The following is a 16,481-nucleotide window of genomic DNA, read 5'->3' on the forward strand; positions in this document are numbered from 1 at the left end:
TGCTTTGGCAAAGGAATCCAGATTTCACAAGAGACCAAGCACATCAAGAGACGCTTCAATGCCATCCGCGATCAAGTCAAGGAGGAAGACATAGGGATTTGCAAAATACATACAGATCTGAATGTTGCAGACCCATTGACTAAGCCTCTCTCACGAGCAAAACATGATCATCACCAAGACTCCATGGGTGTTAGAATCATTACTATGTAATCTAGATTGTTAACTCTAGCGCAAGTGGGAGACTGAAGGAAATATGCCCTAGAGGCAATAATAAAGTTGTTCTATATATTTCCTTATATCATGATAAATTTTTATTATTCATGCTAGAATTGTATTAACCAGAAACTTAGTACATGTATGAATACATAGACAAACAGAGTGTCCCTAGTGTGCCTCTACTTGACTAGCTCGTTAATCAAAGATGGTTAAGTTTCCTATCCATAGACATGTGTTGTCATTTGATGAAGGGATCACATCATTAGAGAATGATGTGATGGACAAGATCACAAGACCCATCCGTTAGCTTAGCACTATGATCGTTTAGTTTATTGCTATTGCTTTCTTCATGACTTATACATGTTCCTATGACTATGAGATTATGCAACTCCCAAATACCGGAGGAACACTTAGTGTGCTATCAAAGGTCACAACGTAACTGGGTGATTATAAAGATGCTCTACGGGTGTCTCCGATGGTGTTTGTTGAGTTGGCATAGATCGAGATTAGGATTTGTCACTCCGAATGTCGGAGAGGTATCTCTGGGCCCTCTCGGTAATGCTCATCACTATAAGCCTTGCAAGCAATCTAACTAATGAGTTAGTTGCGGGATGATGCATTACAGAACGAGTAAAGAGACTTGCCGGTAAACGAGATTGAACTAGGTATAATGATGCCGATGATGGAATCTCGGGCAAGTAACATACCGATGACAAAGGGAACAACGTATGTTGTTATGCGGTTTGACCGATAAAGATCTTCGTAGAATATGTAAGAACCAATATGAGCATCCAGGTTCCGCTATTGGTTATTGACCAGAGATGTGTCTCGGTCATGTCTACGTAGTTCTCGAACCCGTAGGGTCCGCACGCTTAACGTTCGATGACGATTTGTATTATGAGTTTCGTGTTTTGATGAACCGACGTTTGTTCGGAGTCCCGGATGAGATCACGGACATGACGACGAGTCTCGAAATAGTCGAGACATAAAGATTCATATATTGGAAGGTTATATTCGGACACCAAAATAGTTCGGGTCGTTTCGGATGAGTTTTGGAGTACCGGGAGTTACCGGACCCCCCCCCCCCCGGGAAGTTATTGGGCCTCATGGGCCTAGTGGTGGAAGAGAGTAGGTCGGACAAGGAGTGGCGCGCTCCCCCCCTAGCCCAAACCGAATTGGACTAGAGTTGGGGGGGGGCTTTCCTTCTCTCCTCCTTCTCCTTCTAGGAATAGGAAAGAGGATGGGAATCCTACTTAGACTAGGGAGTCCTAGTAGCATTCCCCACACCTGGCACGCCCTCCTTGGGCTGGCCACCTCTTCCCTCCCCTCCTTTATATACGTGGACAAGGGCACCCCATAGACACACAAGTTGATCTTTTAGCCGTGTGCGGTGCCCCCCTCCATAGTTACACACCTCAGTCATATCGTCGTAGTGCTTAGGCGAAGCCCTGCGCCGGTAACTTCATCATCACCGTCACCATGCCATCGTGCTGACGGAACTCTCCCTCGGCCTCAACTGGATCAAGAGTTCGAGGGACGTCACCGAGCTGAACATGTGCAGATCGCGGAGGTGCCATACGTTTGGTACTTGGATCGGTTGGATCGCGGCGACGTTCGACTACATCAACGACGTTACTAAACGCTTTCGCTTTCAGTCTACGAGGGTACGTAGACATACTCTCCCCGCTTGTTGCTATGCTTCTCCTAGATAGATCTTGCGTGATCGTAGGCAAATTTTTTGAAATACTACGTTCCCCATAGAGGCAACCCTCCTCTGGCAAATTGCCTGGCACCGGGTCGCCCGTCAGGAGCTCGTACACTGTCCCGGCGCTTCGGAGGGAAGTGCTGGCACTTGAAGCCTCATGGGGTCCCTGCAGCCGGAGAAGGTCCACATCGGCTGAGATTGACGCTGGAGCGGAGCAATGCAGCATCAGACGAACTCCTTCACCACCATGGACGTCGTCACCCCGAGATCCTTCAGCCTGGCCAGCCGGCGCCAGGCATGGGTGAGCCGCTAGCCGACAAGCCTTGCATGCCCCCAACCAGAGCTAGGAGTGGCCGATGCCCGTGGGAGCAAGAGCAAGGGGCAGAGCACACCAACATCCACAAACACCCATCACTTCCGAAACCCGCCTACGACTGCTGAGAGCTCGAAGTCAATCCCCGAGCCGGCCATTGCCGCTTCAGCCTGGAAGGTTACGCACCCCGAGCACTGGCGGCCATCGGTCAGGTGAAGAGAGAAGAAATGGTGAAACAAGGCCACGGAAGGGGCAATGCCCACCATGGCCTCGCAGACGAAGGCGAAGACAGAGAGGAGAATGATGGATTGGGGATCCAGATGCAGCGCATGGATTTGGTAATGCGAGAGCACGACGTTGAAGAAAACAAGGAAATGGGGAATCAGGTCGGCCCAGAGGGCATGAAGATGGATGGGGATCTCAGTGGCTGTCATATCAACCATGGCGCCAGAAGCAGGCCAGACCACCGTCGCCCCATTCGTTGGAATCGGAGGCGAGCGCTGGTCGAACCTTGTCCAACCCTTCCTGATTGACCACCACCGACCGCTCAATGGCGGGCTCGAAGGCCGGTGGCGATTCCACCGGAGCGCAGGTTTTCCCCTTTCCCTTCTTCTTCGGGCGCGGCGCCATAGTGATAAGGAGGACCGGTGCCGGGGTCAGACCAGGGGAGGAAGCATATATCTCTCCGGAAGGCAAAGAAGCCAGGGGAACACACATCAAGGCAATGAGAGCGGAGATGTGTTGGCAACGGCGACCGCCAGGCCGGCAAATATCAAGGTTGCACGGGGAAAGTGGGGGCGCCCACGTCCCATCAATCGCCACGCGTCAACCGAGGCCGCAGGCGGTTGGGGCCCGCGACGCTCCGCACTTGCCCTTTGGCTTCGCCTTGAAGCCAAGTTCAAGCGCGCCTTGGGCCCGGGGCTATTGTCGGCGTTCTGGGACCGGGGGTGCCCAGACTTGCCTGCCCGCGGCCCGTGGCGCGGCTCCATCGGCGGCCCGGTACGGCCCAGCTTCAGCAGCAACAACTCAAGACCCTCGCGAGGCGGACGACATCAAGACCACCTTGGGGGCAGCCTCGCTAGGCTGGCTCCCGAGGAACAGAGATATCAATGCAGGGTGCACCTCACGAGGTTCGCGTGACGTGAGCCATGACGACCAAGACCAGGCGGGCGCCAGCGGGCGCAGTGTACCAGTTTCCTCTTTCGTGCTAAGGAGGAAAGCGTAGGCGCGAGGTCCCGAGGCATCAGACAAAGGTTTCCATATCGGTGCAACAAGACCAAGACCACCAGGACTGCAGGACGGAGGTCGTCCGGAGCCCACTACAGCGTCACCACCAGAGCCTTTGTAGGCGAAGACTACTTTAGTGAGGATAGCTTGTACTAGTTGTCCCCTTCAAACTTGGCCGTTGTGGGATCCCTTCCCGCCTAACATTTAGGAAGAAGACCAAGACCACTATAAATAGGACTTAGCCACCATCGTAAGATGGATGGATCATTCTGACCATCCCCACACCCACCAGCTCTTCGAGCTCAAGAACACCTCACCTCCTGAGACTGTTCATTCACTGTACTAGTTCATTCTCAGCCCTTCGAGACAATCCATCACAAAGCTGGAATAGGGTATTACACCGCAAGGTGGCCCGAACCAGGATAAATCTCTGTGTCTTTCATTTTTTGGGTTCGTTGAGTTAGGCCATGGGATCATTGAGCAGGCGGGCTAGGAAGAAAGAGTTCTTCGTGCACACCCCAGAGTTCGAACCTCTCAAGGGTATGCGGAACCCGTAATCCGATAGTAGCTTCAAGAGTAATATAAATTTCAACTCAGCAAAATTGTCTATGTGGTATTGAGTTAACGAGGAGAGATGCAAATCGAGTAACTTAGTCAGTTACCGTAACATCACATATCCCAATATAATATGAGGCTATAATCTAATAAATGAAGATTTGCATGACACCGCACTAATATTACTACCCACTCTAAAGATAGTAACATAGGTGACGATATATATGTTACTATTGAAATTACTTCTCCACTATGGCTAGTCTCAAGCAGTGGTTGTTCTCATTGCATGAGCACAACACACTTACAACTTTCCTGATGTGAATATGATCTTCCCCAATTTTATCTTCAAGATAATATCCTCTTGAGATTTTGCCATCCACGCCAATTTCCCACAAGAAGATCAACAACAACGCATGATCACCACCGATGAATTCATGAGCGATCCAAGAGAGCCAAGACGTCGAGGCTGAGCACACTGCATACCCACAGGGCGGCAGCAGCACCGGTACGGGCTCGCGGCACGGTACACCGAATACCTGGACGAAATAAAGGTGACATAACTGGCGCCGTACCGCTGCCCACTGCTGCTCCTGCGCGCGGCAGCGGCACCGGCATCGGATCCGCTCCGCTCCGGCCGCGTGTTTGGACATGGTGCCATGCCGAGGCGGAGCGACGAAACACGGACGGGTGAAAAGCAGAGCAAAAGATGGTGCGCGCGCCTGTGGGAATCGGCGCCGGTGCCAAGTGGAGTAACTCCTCACTCCACCTGTTCCATTTCTCTGAAACGGCTACCTACTGCTCACCAATAGAAGCAAGAAAACTCTAGAGAGAGAGAGGCGGAGGCCGTAGCTCGGGAAAGCGACGCGGCGCGCGCGCGCCCACAGACGCCCACACAGGCACATTGTCACGTACAAGTAGGCTATAGACAGGGTCTATCCCTACGCGGGGGGGTCACAGGCTATGCGTTGTGAACAGGACCCCGTGGTCCGCTGCCTGCTTGTTTCCGAGTCCAAGGATGACTCGTCGTCGTGATAAAGGAAGGAGCGCCCCCGCAACCGCAACCGCAACCCCAACCCCCCTCTCTCTTTCTCCTTTCCTTTTCCCTGCTATATATACACCGCACCGGCACGCCACACCCGTCAGCAAGCAACATTAACTCACTTGTTGAGCTCCACACTCCAGCTCCAGCGCAGCCGCAGAGTGCAGAGTGAGTGAGTGGGCATGGGCGAGGAGGCCAATTGCGACGCCGTGATGGAGGACGGCAACGGCAACGGCAACGGCAAGGCCAAGGAGAACGGCCACGCCACAGCCGTTGTGGCCATGCCGGACGTCAAGGCCAAGGCCGAGGACGCCGTGGTGGCGCCGGGTGACCCCCGCCTGCAGGGCATCTCCGACGCCATCCGCGTCGTCCCGCACTTCCCCAAGCAAGGTAGGTCTCGACTCTTGAATCTTGATCCATCCAGCAGCGCAGCGCACGACCGACATAAAACTTGCTTGTTGGGTGGCATCGCAGGCATCATGTTCAACGACATCACGACGCTCCTGCTGCGGCCCGGGGTGTTCAAGGACGCCCTGGACATGTTCGTGGAGCGCTACCGCGGCATGGGCATCGCCGCCGTCGCCGGTAAGTAACCCACCCGTCCCTCCTTAGTAGTAATTCCCACATGCATGTACGTAGTACTAGTAGGAGTACTTGTCTAGCTAGCTGAGCTGTTGTATGGATCAACGCTCCGTCCTCTGAAGGCAAGAAGAGGCAGAGGGTGGTAGAGAGGAGAGGATGGCTGGGCTGAGCTGTTGGCAGCGTAGTGTAGTGTTGTGAGATTCCATCCATTCCGTAATATCTTTGAGGGAGATCTCCCGTGGTCCTTTTGCTCCCCCATGCTTGTCGTCGCCCGGGTGCGCTTTTTCGCATCGCTCTACTCACCCGTCCGTCGCCTTTTCTCGGGAGGACAATACTATCATATACTAGCAGCCACAATAATAGTCCCACGCCACTGTTCCTGCTGGCTAAGCTTTGCCACACCCTTGATCTTATTCTTAGTAGAAGATGTGCCACTACCAAATCCCTAGGAGTACTACTGTGCATGTGAGTAGGAGTTGTGGCGGTCACGGTTGGTAATGGCGTGGTGGTAAAACTAAAACGGTGCTGCGTCGGCCGTTTCCGGTCACGAGGCGAGGGCTGCCTACCAAAACGGAAAGTCGGGCGTCTGGTACGTTGTGCATGTGGGGGGTATGGTCTTTTATGCTCCATTTCCATGGCCATATGGTCGATCTCTCATCGGGGCGTGCTCAAAAGCTCCATTTCTCTCTCTCTCTCTCTCCCCCCCTCTCTCTCTCTCTCTCAGGAATCGGCAGGTGAGCTGCTCACTAGTACTAGCACTATAATTAGAGCATGCTTGGATACGTTTTAGTCCCATGACTAAAAGTAGTGGGACTAAAACTTGCTAGTCTCACCCATGCTTGGATCCAAATACTAAAAAGACTAAAATCTAGTTATTGAGCATTTATTATCCTCCAAACCCCCAATCCAGAACTAAGGAGAGGAATTAAATGAGGAGAAAGAGAGCTAATACATATTTTAGTAGGTTTCCCATGACTAAAAGATTTTAGCCTCAAGACTAGTCCTAGCCTCTCTTTAGTCAGGGGTGCTTGGAACTTTAGCCTCTAAAAGAGACTATTTTTAGTCATATCCAAGCACCCTCTTATCAGGTCAGAACAAGAAGGCTCCTTTTTTTTCATGGTTTTTTTTTTTGCGCGAGTGGTGTTGTTTAGAGCTGGAGGAATGTATGACCGCCCCGACCCGGGCCGCGCAGAGTGCGTGCGTGCCGGAATGTTTGGCACATGACGCGGTCGCGCTTCTCCGACTTCCGGCTTGGTTTTTTCAAAGGGCGGTCACGAGTCGGGCCGGGCGGATCTGCGGCATTCAATAGCGTATCCGGGGCGCATGTAGAAGCCCTGGCACGGGCAGATCTCGCGGCCAGCGAGGGGACCAGGACCAGGTCCCCCGTGGTCCGACGGCCGCGGCCGTGTCTGCCGGGGATCGGACGGTGGGTGGCCGCGGTACACCGTTTGCTCTGAGGTCATGCATGTGGCCAATCTGCCGTCGTTTTCACGGGAAAGTACTGCTTCTCAGATTTTGCTTTGTTCCTTTGTTGGATCCTCTGTCTGCTTTGCTTCTGCGATTCCTTGCTGGTCCTGGATTTTCCATTCTGTTTCCTCATAACCTCTCCTCTCCTCCTCTTTTCTTCATATTACTAGACTATAGGCTAGACTAGAGTATCTTATTCTCGACTAAATGGAGTTATTATGTTGTGTCTCATCATCTTATTATACTAGTACTAAGGATTATTTTAGATGTGTTAGCCCAAGTGTAGGAGCATTCTTCTGACTTGTTTGTTTCCATCCATCCTTCAGGGATTGAGGCGAGAGGATTTATATTTGGCCCCGCGATTGCACTAGCCATCGGTGCCAAGTTCATTCCGTTGCGCAAGCCTAAGAAACTCCCAGGTGAGCTCCCCTCGAAAAGGTTCCTTTCTGCATAATTGCCATGCTCTGAAACCTGTTGCCATTTGTCTATTCAGCTGTGCAATAACGACCTTAGTTGAGTAATTTTTTTTATCTTTTTTCTCGCGCGAGCAAGTAAAACTGGTAATCTGGAAGTAAATGAACTTTACACACACACGCATACACAAAAAACATTGTCAGCCCCTTTATGCAGCAGCGCGTGATGAAACCTGAAGAAATTTGCAGACATTCAGTACCATCTCCCTTTGCAGTTTCCAGCACATGTTCTATTACTTTTTTTTAAATGCTTGCCGAGGCATGGGCAGGAGCTCTGCCATTTCATATTTTCATATAAGAAGAAAAGAGTTGCCCGGTTAATTTGAGGAAAACCGGGCGAACACCAAATTATTACAGACACTAAAGACAGAAAAAGAAAACTAGAGGTTGGTGGCAGGGTTTAGACAAGATATTGTGTGGCCAATTTAAAGTTTTTCTGCAAACCGCAAAAATTAAATAAAACTGAAGTATTTTTGCAGCACACTGATGCGCTAACATTTTCTTTTACGAACATGAAAGGTGAGGTGATTTCTGAGACCTATGTTCTCGAATACGGAACTGATTGTCTGGAGATGCATGTTGGTGCTATCGAATCCCGTGAGCGTGTTTTGATAGTTGATGATCTGGTTGCAACTGGTGGGACACTTTGTGCTGCTATAAATCTTCTGGGTACGTATCACATACCTTTCAAGTACTCCGGCCATTTTCATTTACTTTGATCAAGTTTGTATATAGAAAATATTGACATCCATAATAGTAAATCAATATCATTAGAGTCTGAATATATTTTCATATCATATGTATTCATTATTATGAAATTTATGTTATTGCCTATAAACTTGGTCAAACACTACAAAGTTTGACTTAGTAAAACCTAATATGCGGAATAAATAAAAACGGAGGGAGTATAATATTATGCATCCCCTGCAGCCTTGACCTGTACTTGCATGGTAATTTCAAACCAAATGCGACTAAATAGTACAACCTCTGTTCATTAATATAAGACTTTTTTTGGACTTATGGTCAGTCTAAAAAACGTTTTATATTAATGGACAGAGGGGATAACTGTGAATTTGGTAAGGAATCCAGACAGAATACCTTGCATTTGATCACTATTTGCTTGGGTAATTCGTATGGATGCCATTTTATTTAGTTGTCTGTTACTTGTGCAACTTCAGAGGTTATACTCTTTCCACTGGCACATTCAGAGCACATTATTCACTGACCGGTGCAACAGTTAATCAGTCAATTCTCGTCTTGTTAGCCCGTGACACATTTGCAGAACTGAAGGCACCAGTGCATGGCAGACCGGTAGTTGCTTAGTAGTAGGAGTATCAGATTCAAGTATCTTATCAAGTGGAGTATCACTTGTCTTGAAACTGTACCACACCCTGCACATCTTTTACCACCCTAATTAATCTAATCCACAACGGCATCAGCACTGTCAGAAACAGCTTAAATAATCCCTGGAATGCAATAGACTAATTGGATTCTCATGTACGGATGGCAGGCCTCCATACAACTTGGTGCTAACTGATACTGACCTAGATATATATATATATTAATTAGTATGAAATCTTCCGTAATGGGACATGCTTTATATCTTGGCAAGATCTCTCCGGAGAGAATCTTGTTTGAAGATATGTCCTGGTACAAATTGATGTGGAAGCATGATTTGATGTTGACACTACATGTTTTGGGGGCTTCAATCACAGAATCAAGTACTCTCGCCCAGAATGCTATACTATCTTTTCAGCTGCACCTTTCCTTGTCTGCACTTACTCTGACGCTGTCATGCCATTAAGCATGCGTCTTTTTTAATAGTATTTTGCACAACCTTGTTTCTAGAACGCTATGCTGCCTTTTGGATACTTTTCTAGATGAATTTTATCTTGCACTGGTAAAAAGTAGATAGGTATTTTTTGAATACCTTTTCTACCTTTTCTTACCGAACAGTTTGATTTCCAGAACGTGCTGGAGCTGATGTCGTTGAGTGTGCTTGTCTCATTGGGCTCCCTAAATTTAAGGTATTTCGTCTTTCTACACATGAATCAGATATGGTACTATCCAAAGTGTCGAATGGCGTCTGAATCTGATATATACACATATTATATTTCTGCTTCTTCTCTCTCACAACTCGTAGTATTTGTTAGCAATTCTCATTCGTTTACTGCTCTGTCTGAAGCCTAAATTACACTGTCACCGGATTTGACCACTTGAAAATCGCATAGTTCTTGGCCTGTGCACCTTTACTAGTTTGCTCAGATACTGTCTGCTCTGCACACTTCATATAGCCTGTTGGCGCCATGGTAGCTTCAGACAGTGGCGTCAATGGTTTGTTTCCACAAAAGGCGGCCATGAACAAACATGACCGACCATGTCTATTCCTCACAGTCACAGCTGAGATAAGTACCAGCTGATTATCCATAGGCTAACGTGAATAAATAATACCAGTATTGGTCAAGGAATGGGGACTTGCATCACACAATTTTATTTAGCGGCGGTGCATCCTGTGGTGCTCATGTTGCAGAATAAGTGATGCACCTTACTAGATAGCGGATAGAGATCATGTGGCATCAAATGCCTGAGGACAATGTGAAAGAAGCATCAGGAACCATTCTTTAGTATTCGCTGTCAATCTTACACCAGTCACTGCAGCTGCTTGAAAAGTTTTCCATTGAGTGTATCTGAATTAGCGAATTATCCTACTAGCTTGTAGTCCCTCCGTCCGAAAATACTTGTCCAAAGAATGGATGTATCTAGATGTATTTTAGTTTTAGATAACCCATTTGTATCCATTTTTATGACAAGTATTTCCGGACGGAGGGAGTAGTAAAAGGTGTTGCTTGAATCTGGTCAGTGGTCACTGAGACAGCAACTCTACCCCGTGCAGGATTTTTACAAGCTCAACGGGAAGCCTGTCTATGTACTGGTGGAGTCTCTGGAATATGAAAAATAAGAAACCGGTGACCAGGTGAGGTGAGCCTCTCTCTCAGGCCACTTTTCTGTTCTTGCAAACCCCTGAACCTGAACTCAGTATCGAGTGGTACCGTGCTCTCATCTGGTCCTTTTTTTTCCCTCAGGGACGCATCATGGCTTCATCCTGCTGCGGTAGTATTAGGGAGTGGGGGAGGTTAGGGAGCGGTACGTGAATGGATGGGTGTAGTCTTTGTAGGCTGAGTGGTTTCTTCAACTGTACTGAAGAGCTTCTTCCTTGTGCTCGGGAGAAATGATCGTTAGCTGAGACGCGAGTCCTGTAGTTCCATTATTATCATTGGTTATTATTATTAATTGTGTGGTTTGATTTCGTTCTTTGGCACGGGCAACGTCTGCAGATGGTGGTGTCTGTGACGGGAATCACAGAGTGGAGTGCAGTGTTTCGTCCTGGGCGATCCCGTGTACGTTAGGGCCGGCCAAAGCGTCGTGCATGTCGTGTCGTACGTCTCATGCATGCATGCATGCGGGGATGCGCTGCCCTGCTTGCTTTCAGCGTCGATCGTGGCAGGGCAAGCGACGTGTTTTGTCTTGTCACGTCGATCGGACCGGCGGCAGGCAGGGCTTGCCGGCCGGTCAGAGCCTACAGCCTACAGGAGTCGTTCTCCGGCTAGCTAGCCTGTCGTACGGCTCAGGCGTGTCGTACGTGAAGTTGTTGCCGGCGGTGCAGCGGTGGTAGCTGCATCAACCACCATGACTTTTCTACCGTCAGACTGGATCTGAACCTGTGGCGCGGCAGCGTTGCGTGTTGCGAGACAACTATATCAGGTTGCGTGGCAGCGTTGCATGTTGCGGTATATTTCTTTTTTAGACGCGTCTAGCGAGCAAACGGCTGCTGGCTAGCGCTTCCGAGCAGTCGGTCTTTTTATGAAAATTATTTGTCTCCTTCATCTAGCAAAGACTTTTATGATTTCAATTGGCTAAACGGAAACAATCAATCAACCGTGCATTAAATGATCCACATGCATTTAGTTGTGGCTTTTTTCATGCATGGTATGGACGACTTCCTACCGTTTAATTCATGATTTATAAATTTTGAAAAGCCATAACTTTTAAATCATGGATCCGAATTAAGATTTGTTTTCATTGTTGGAATCCTTGCGACGTGCTCTTCAAAACTAGATCTCGTATGAGTATATTTTGATAGAATATTTTTGTGCAATTTTAGTCCTTGTTTTATGCAACTATCTAGCAGCGGTGTGCAACTAACTGTAGTGGATGTGCAACTTTGCACCTACCCCGTGGACGTGCAGTTTTTACTGATGGCACCTCCATCCCCAAACTACCCCCTTCCAGTGAGATGTGCAACTTCGTCTCTTGCCCTGGCCAACTGTATAGTAGTTTGACGTGCAAATTTCCCCCCTACTCATGGATGCGCTTTCACTATTTACTACATCGGCCAACTGCCTAGCAGTAGATGTGCAACTTCATACGCTGCCATGGCGAAACTGTCAAACAGTGATGTGCCTCTTGTATCCTTCGTGGAGGTGTAGTTTCTCTGCTAGCACCCGGTCCACACCACCCCTATTAGTGAGATGTGCAACTTTAGCACCCTACCTATATGCAACTTTTCACTACCCTTATGAATGTGGAGTTTCACTATCCAGCTATCCCAGGTTGCATGTTGCCCCGGCCAACTGCCTAACAGACTATGTGCAACTCTGTCTGTTGAACCCGCCAACTAAAACTATGTATCAACAAGTAGGGAAAGGAAGGAGTTGCATATCGACTAATAGGCAGTTGGCGTGACAAAAAGACTAAATTGCACAAACCAATGATAGGGGGTGGGGCAGGGTGTGCCAAGAGTGAAAAACTACACGTCCACTTGTAGGGAGGAGGGTTGCACATGGACTACTAGGTAGTTGGACCGGGCAGTAGACTAGTTGCACAGATTGTCATAATTGTTAGGTTGCAACCTCATAGAAAATATGATCATGCGGCTCTAAAAAATAGTTTTGAAAAAAGTTGCTTCATTCAGTATTAAAGTTGCACAATGCAGTACGAAAGTTGCATCATATAACACAAAACTTGGCATCGGATTTTTTTGTCGAAACATACTCTTGTGGAATCTAGTTTCAAAGATCTCATCGCGAAGAATCCAACAGTGAAGACGGATCTGAATTTTGACGCGTGGTTTGAAAGATGTGACTTTTTAAAAATTTGAAAACCCAAAATAAATGAAGGTGAATATATGTTTCCTTACTATATGACTAGTCTGATTCACATTTAATAAGGACAACCACATGCACTAGCAGACAAGAAAAAAGTACGCATGCATGTGTGGCAAGCGGCCGCTGGTTCTCTTCGTCCAGCGCGCGCTTTTAAAATTTCAGATTTTTTTTCACAGTACAAACACAAATACACTCACCCTACCCCTATAAGCACCCTAAGACACTCAGCCTGCAAATCATCTTGAATTGACAAAGTCGTCACAGACGATCACAGTTGTTTTAGTAGTCAATGGAAACATCTCCTTCCACTAAAGGCACATTGCCGAAAGGACTAAAATAAATCTAAAATGCGAACACTAGTGTAAGTCTAGGACTTGAATCCTGGTGGACATTGTCCCCCTAACCATCCAGTTACAAATTGGTTCGCACCGTATCTTCTTTATATTTTTTAGAGGAAAAGGGCATTTACTCCGGTTCCATTCCATCAAAAACGAAACCAAACCGAATACAACTTATTACAGCACGCGGGGGAAGATTGGTGTATCAACCCGTGCAACATTCAAGCTAAACAAAATAAAAAGAGTGCTCCTCACAAGGGAAGAAAACAAAGCCCCAACCATACAGGGGTGGAGGAGAAGATACAAGAACTAACGAGAGAACACGGGAGGACAACACATCTTTTCAACATGAAGCCAGGACCACCATGTTGTCAATACCCATCCATCCTCCCGCCTTCCTCAAAGAGTATTGCAGCCACAACTCATGTTTCCTCAGTCGGGCTCTGGCCGAAGCAGCGGGGGTGGTCATCTGGCAACCTCCCATAGAGACAATGTGATCATCTCCACACACTCTTTTGTGTTTCCTGTGTATAGGATTTTCCAAAGCGTGCAGTAACCCGCAATTTTCCTCAGGATCACCCGCACTCCAACCCAGGTGGCATTGTTAAAACACTTATCATTTCTGCATCCCGGATAGCCCAAAGAGTAGCTAAATTGATCATGTTATCAGCTTGCAGAGATTTATTCATGACCCACAGTTTAGCCACATTCTCGAATGTGGCCGGGGGTATACACCCAGTGAGGGAGTGAACAATCCTCCAAATCTCCGCAACAACATCACACTAAAAACGAGGTGACTAATGGTTTCATATTCACAGCAAAATAAACAAGTAACATCATTTAACTATTGTCTTTTAACTAGTTCTCCCTCACCAGCAATTTGTTATGAGCCAGCAGCCACAAGAAAATGTGAACATTGGGAGGAACATGGATATGCCAGATATCAGGAATAAATACAGGGCTAATGCCTCTAAAGTTAACCATGACATACATAGATCTAACAGAATATTTACCATTAGATTCAAGATTCCAAATTAAAGCATCATCCTCGTCAGAAATTTTGATAGATTTAGTAATACTAACTAGGTCAAACCATAAAAGTAGTAATCTATTGTCCACACTGTTGGTGTACAAAAGTAGGGGCCCTTCTGTACCCCTTTCCTTGTGCACGGGCAGTCGTAGCCACGCCTGTGACCGGGCACAGCAGGGCAGAGGAAGCGAAGATACAAGGTTGCCGAGGCAGCACCCAAGCTAGAAGCATAAAGAGCAAAGGGACAAGATGGGCTTCCCACGACAAGAGCCTTGCCGGGACGGCCTGCATGGCCCCGGTAAGAGCCTTGCTGGGCAACTTGCCCAGCATCATCAAGACCGCCACCCTTGAGCCTGAGAGTTATGACGCCATCGACAATGTCAGGACCAAGTCCCGGGAGCGCCTGCATGATGGCGTGCAGATCTTTGAGAAAACCAAAGACCTGTAGGCCTAGATGAGCACCAGAAGACGATAAGGGCCTTGCCGGGGGCATCTGCCGGGCCGAGGCCAGGCCCGCACTTACCAAAGCTTCGCTGCCCCGTGCCCGTTCCGACGTGGCGACCGGCCTACCAACTAGGCATGCACTTGCGTGGCAGCATGCAGCTTCTAGGCCACCCAGCCAGGCACCTGCGTGGTGGCATGCAGATCTTCGTGAGGACCCTGCCATCGCACCAGCTCAGCAGCCAGCCAGCCAGCGTGGCGCTGCATGCCTCGTCACCTTGGACATGCATCGAAGAAAGGCGAGGCGGCGATGGACATGACGAGCTCCTTTATCGTCCCCGATAAAGCAAGAGGACACATAGGCGGCGCATTAAATGCGTTTGTCCTGGGATGTCAGGAGATAAACTTATACACTATACATACTTTCCACCTCATGTGTGCCACTGTGGCAACCCCTTTGACATATAAAAGGAGGCCCGAGGCGTACCGAGGAAGGATTCAGACTTTTTGGACTGGGCATGCACCGCAGCTAGTTCAAGAACTCAAGAACACTAAATACACATAAAGCATGACTAGGGTTTTACGCATCGCTTGTGGCCCGAACCTAGCTAAAAATCCCACTGAGTTGATCTTCTGGACCCGCTCTTTGCGCAGCCCCGTGCCCCGCTACCGTAGAAGGGATTCCGTGGAGGGATCCCATAGGTGTCGTTCCAGAACCCCGACATCTTTGGCGCGCCAGGTAGGGGCGTTGAGGCTGTGAAAATCCGGTTTTGAAGCCAACTCATCGATTCCTTCGTCGCGATGGCTCGAGAGAAGAAGGCGACATCGATCAGCCACGCTCTGGTGCCGTCGGCTAGGCGAGGCAGTGCTATCCGCAGCCGCAACAACCATCCGCGTGGCGACAAAAAGCTAAGTCACGCAAAACCTTGAGCAATTCCTTTCTTTTTTACATAGGGTTATCTTCCTCGAAAGATCTTGTTCCTTGTATGGAAAAACCTGCACGCAAGGGAACCCTTCTGCTATTGGCAATGCCCTTGTTCTGTTTCGAGTCCGCTCTACAGATCAGGCAACTGCGCCGAGAACGGCAAGGTGATTTGCCCGGTAGCAAGCGCCCCCCGGCAGGCTACTAAGGATCCATTCCTCAAAGCACCACAACATGGGTTTACGTGCCGGCAAACCTGTCCAACTAGGCGTAGGGTGTGTTCATACAAGGAAAGATCAAACAGGAAGATAGCATGCTTCATTTCAAAGTACCGCAGAGTTATATTACATCAGTGATTGCCGCGGTTCTAACTTAAGATAAATTGTCTTGGGCATGAACTCGCAGCGGCAAAGAAAAACGAGGTCGCTAGTCCCGGCGCTGGCCCTCCACCCTCTTGACTCTGCCGACGCAGCTGATGATGGGCTCGATACGCTCTTCGAGCGCCGCGAGGTCCGTGCCTTCCGGCAAGCTCTCAAACGCGTCGACAAAGTCAACGTTGGGGTTCCAAAACGCCACCTTGGTCAGGGCACCCCGACAAAGCCTCCGGGACTCATTGGCCAGATAGGTCGCTCGATTGGAGCGGAGCTGCTCTAGGGCGTCGAGGATGCGCTCGAAGAACAAGTTCAGCATGACATTGGGGCTTGTGTTCGCCTCCTGGGAGAACCTGACGTCCGGCATGCCCATGACGGCTAGCTGCGCGGTGAGCTTCCCTGCAACATCGATGAGACGGCTGATCCAGAGATTCACGTCGTCCTCATGGTCCTTATGGGTGGCGGCGTCATCACTCCGCAGCTGCTTTTCGGTCTCGAGGACCTTGTTCAGGGTCTCCTCCCGAGTTGTGGCCTCTTAAAGCTTCCCCTCCAAAGCGCCTAGCTGCAGCTTCAGATCGTCAATGGAGCTGTTGGCCTCGGAGAGCGGTTGGATCTGGTCAGAGACGGTGACCTGCGA

General features: G+C 48.9%; 1 protein-coding gene across 4 annotated transcripts; it reads left to right on the forward strand.

The window, feature by feature from the left end:
* Positions 1-5,065: 5,065 nt before the first annotated feature.
* On the forward strand, positions 5,066-10,885 carry LOC119317107 (adenine phosphoribosyltransferase 2-like). 4 transcript variants are annotated; one of them, XM_037591503.1, is made up of 7 exons: positions 5,066-5,445; positions 5,530-5,640; positions 7,431-7,523; positions 8,097-8,246; positions 9,546-9,604; positions 10,453-10,551; positions 10,661-10,885. In XM_037591503.1, the coding sequence occupies exons 1-6, from the start codon at positions 5,238-5,240 to the stop codon at positions 10,534-10,536; spliced, it is 705 nt and encodes a 234-aa protein (XP_037447400.1). In that variant the 5' UTR covers positions 5,066-5,237; the 3' UTR covers positions 10,537-10,551; positions 10,661-10,885. The 4 variants fall into 4 exon arrangements, with proteins under 4 accessions (XP_037447400.1, XP_037447399.1, XP_037447402.1 ...); XM_037591502.1 differs by having other exon boundaries at positions 5,067-5,445; positions 10,453-10,556; XM_037591505.1 differs by having other exon boundaries at positions 5,069-5,445; positions 10,471-10,551.
* Positions 10,886-16,481: the final 5,596 nt, after the last annotated feature.

The sequence above is a fragment of the Triticum dicoccoides genome, chromosome 6A (genome assembly GCF_002162155.2).
Source record: "Triticum dicoccoides isolate Atlit2015 ecotype Zavitan chromosome 6A, WEW_v2.0, whole genome shotgun sequence".
In the NCBI taxonomy this organism is placed as follows: Eukaryota; Viridiplantae; Streptophyta; class Magnoliopsida; order Poales; family Poaceae; genus Triticum; species Triticum dicoccoides.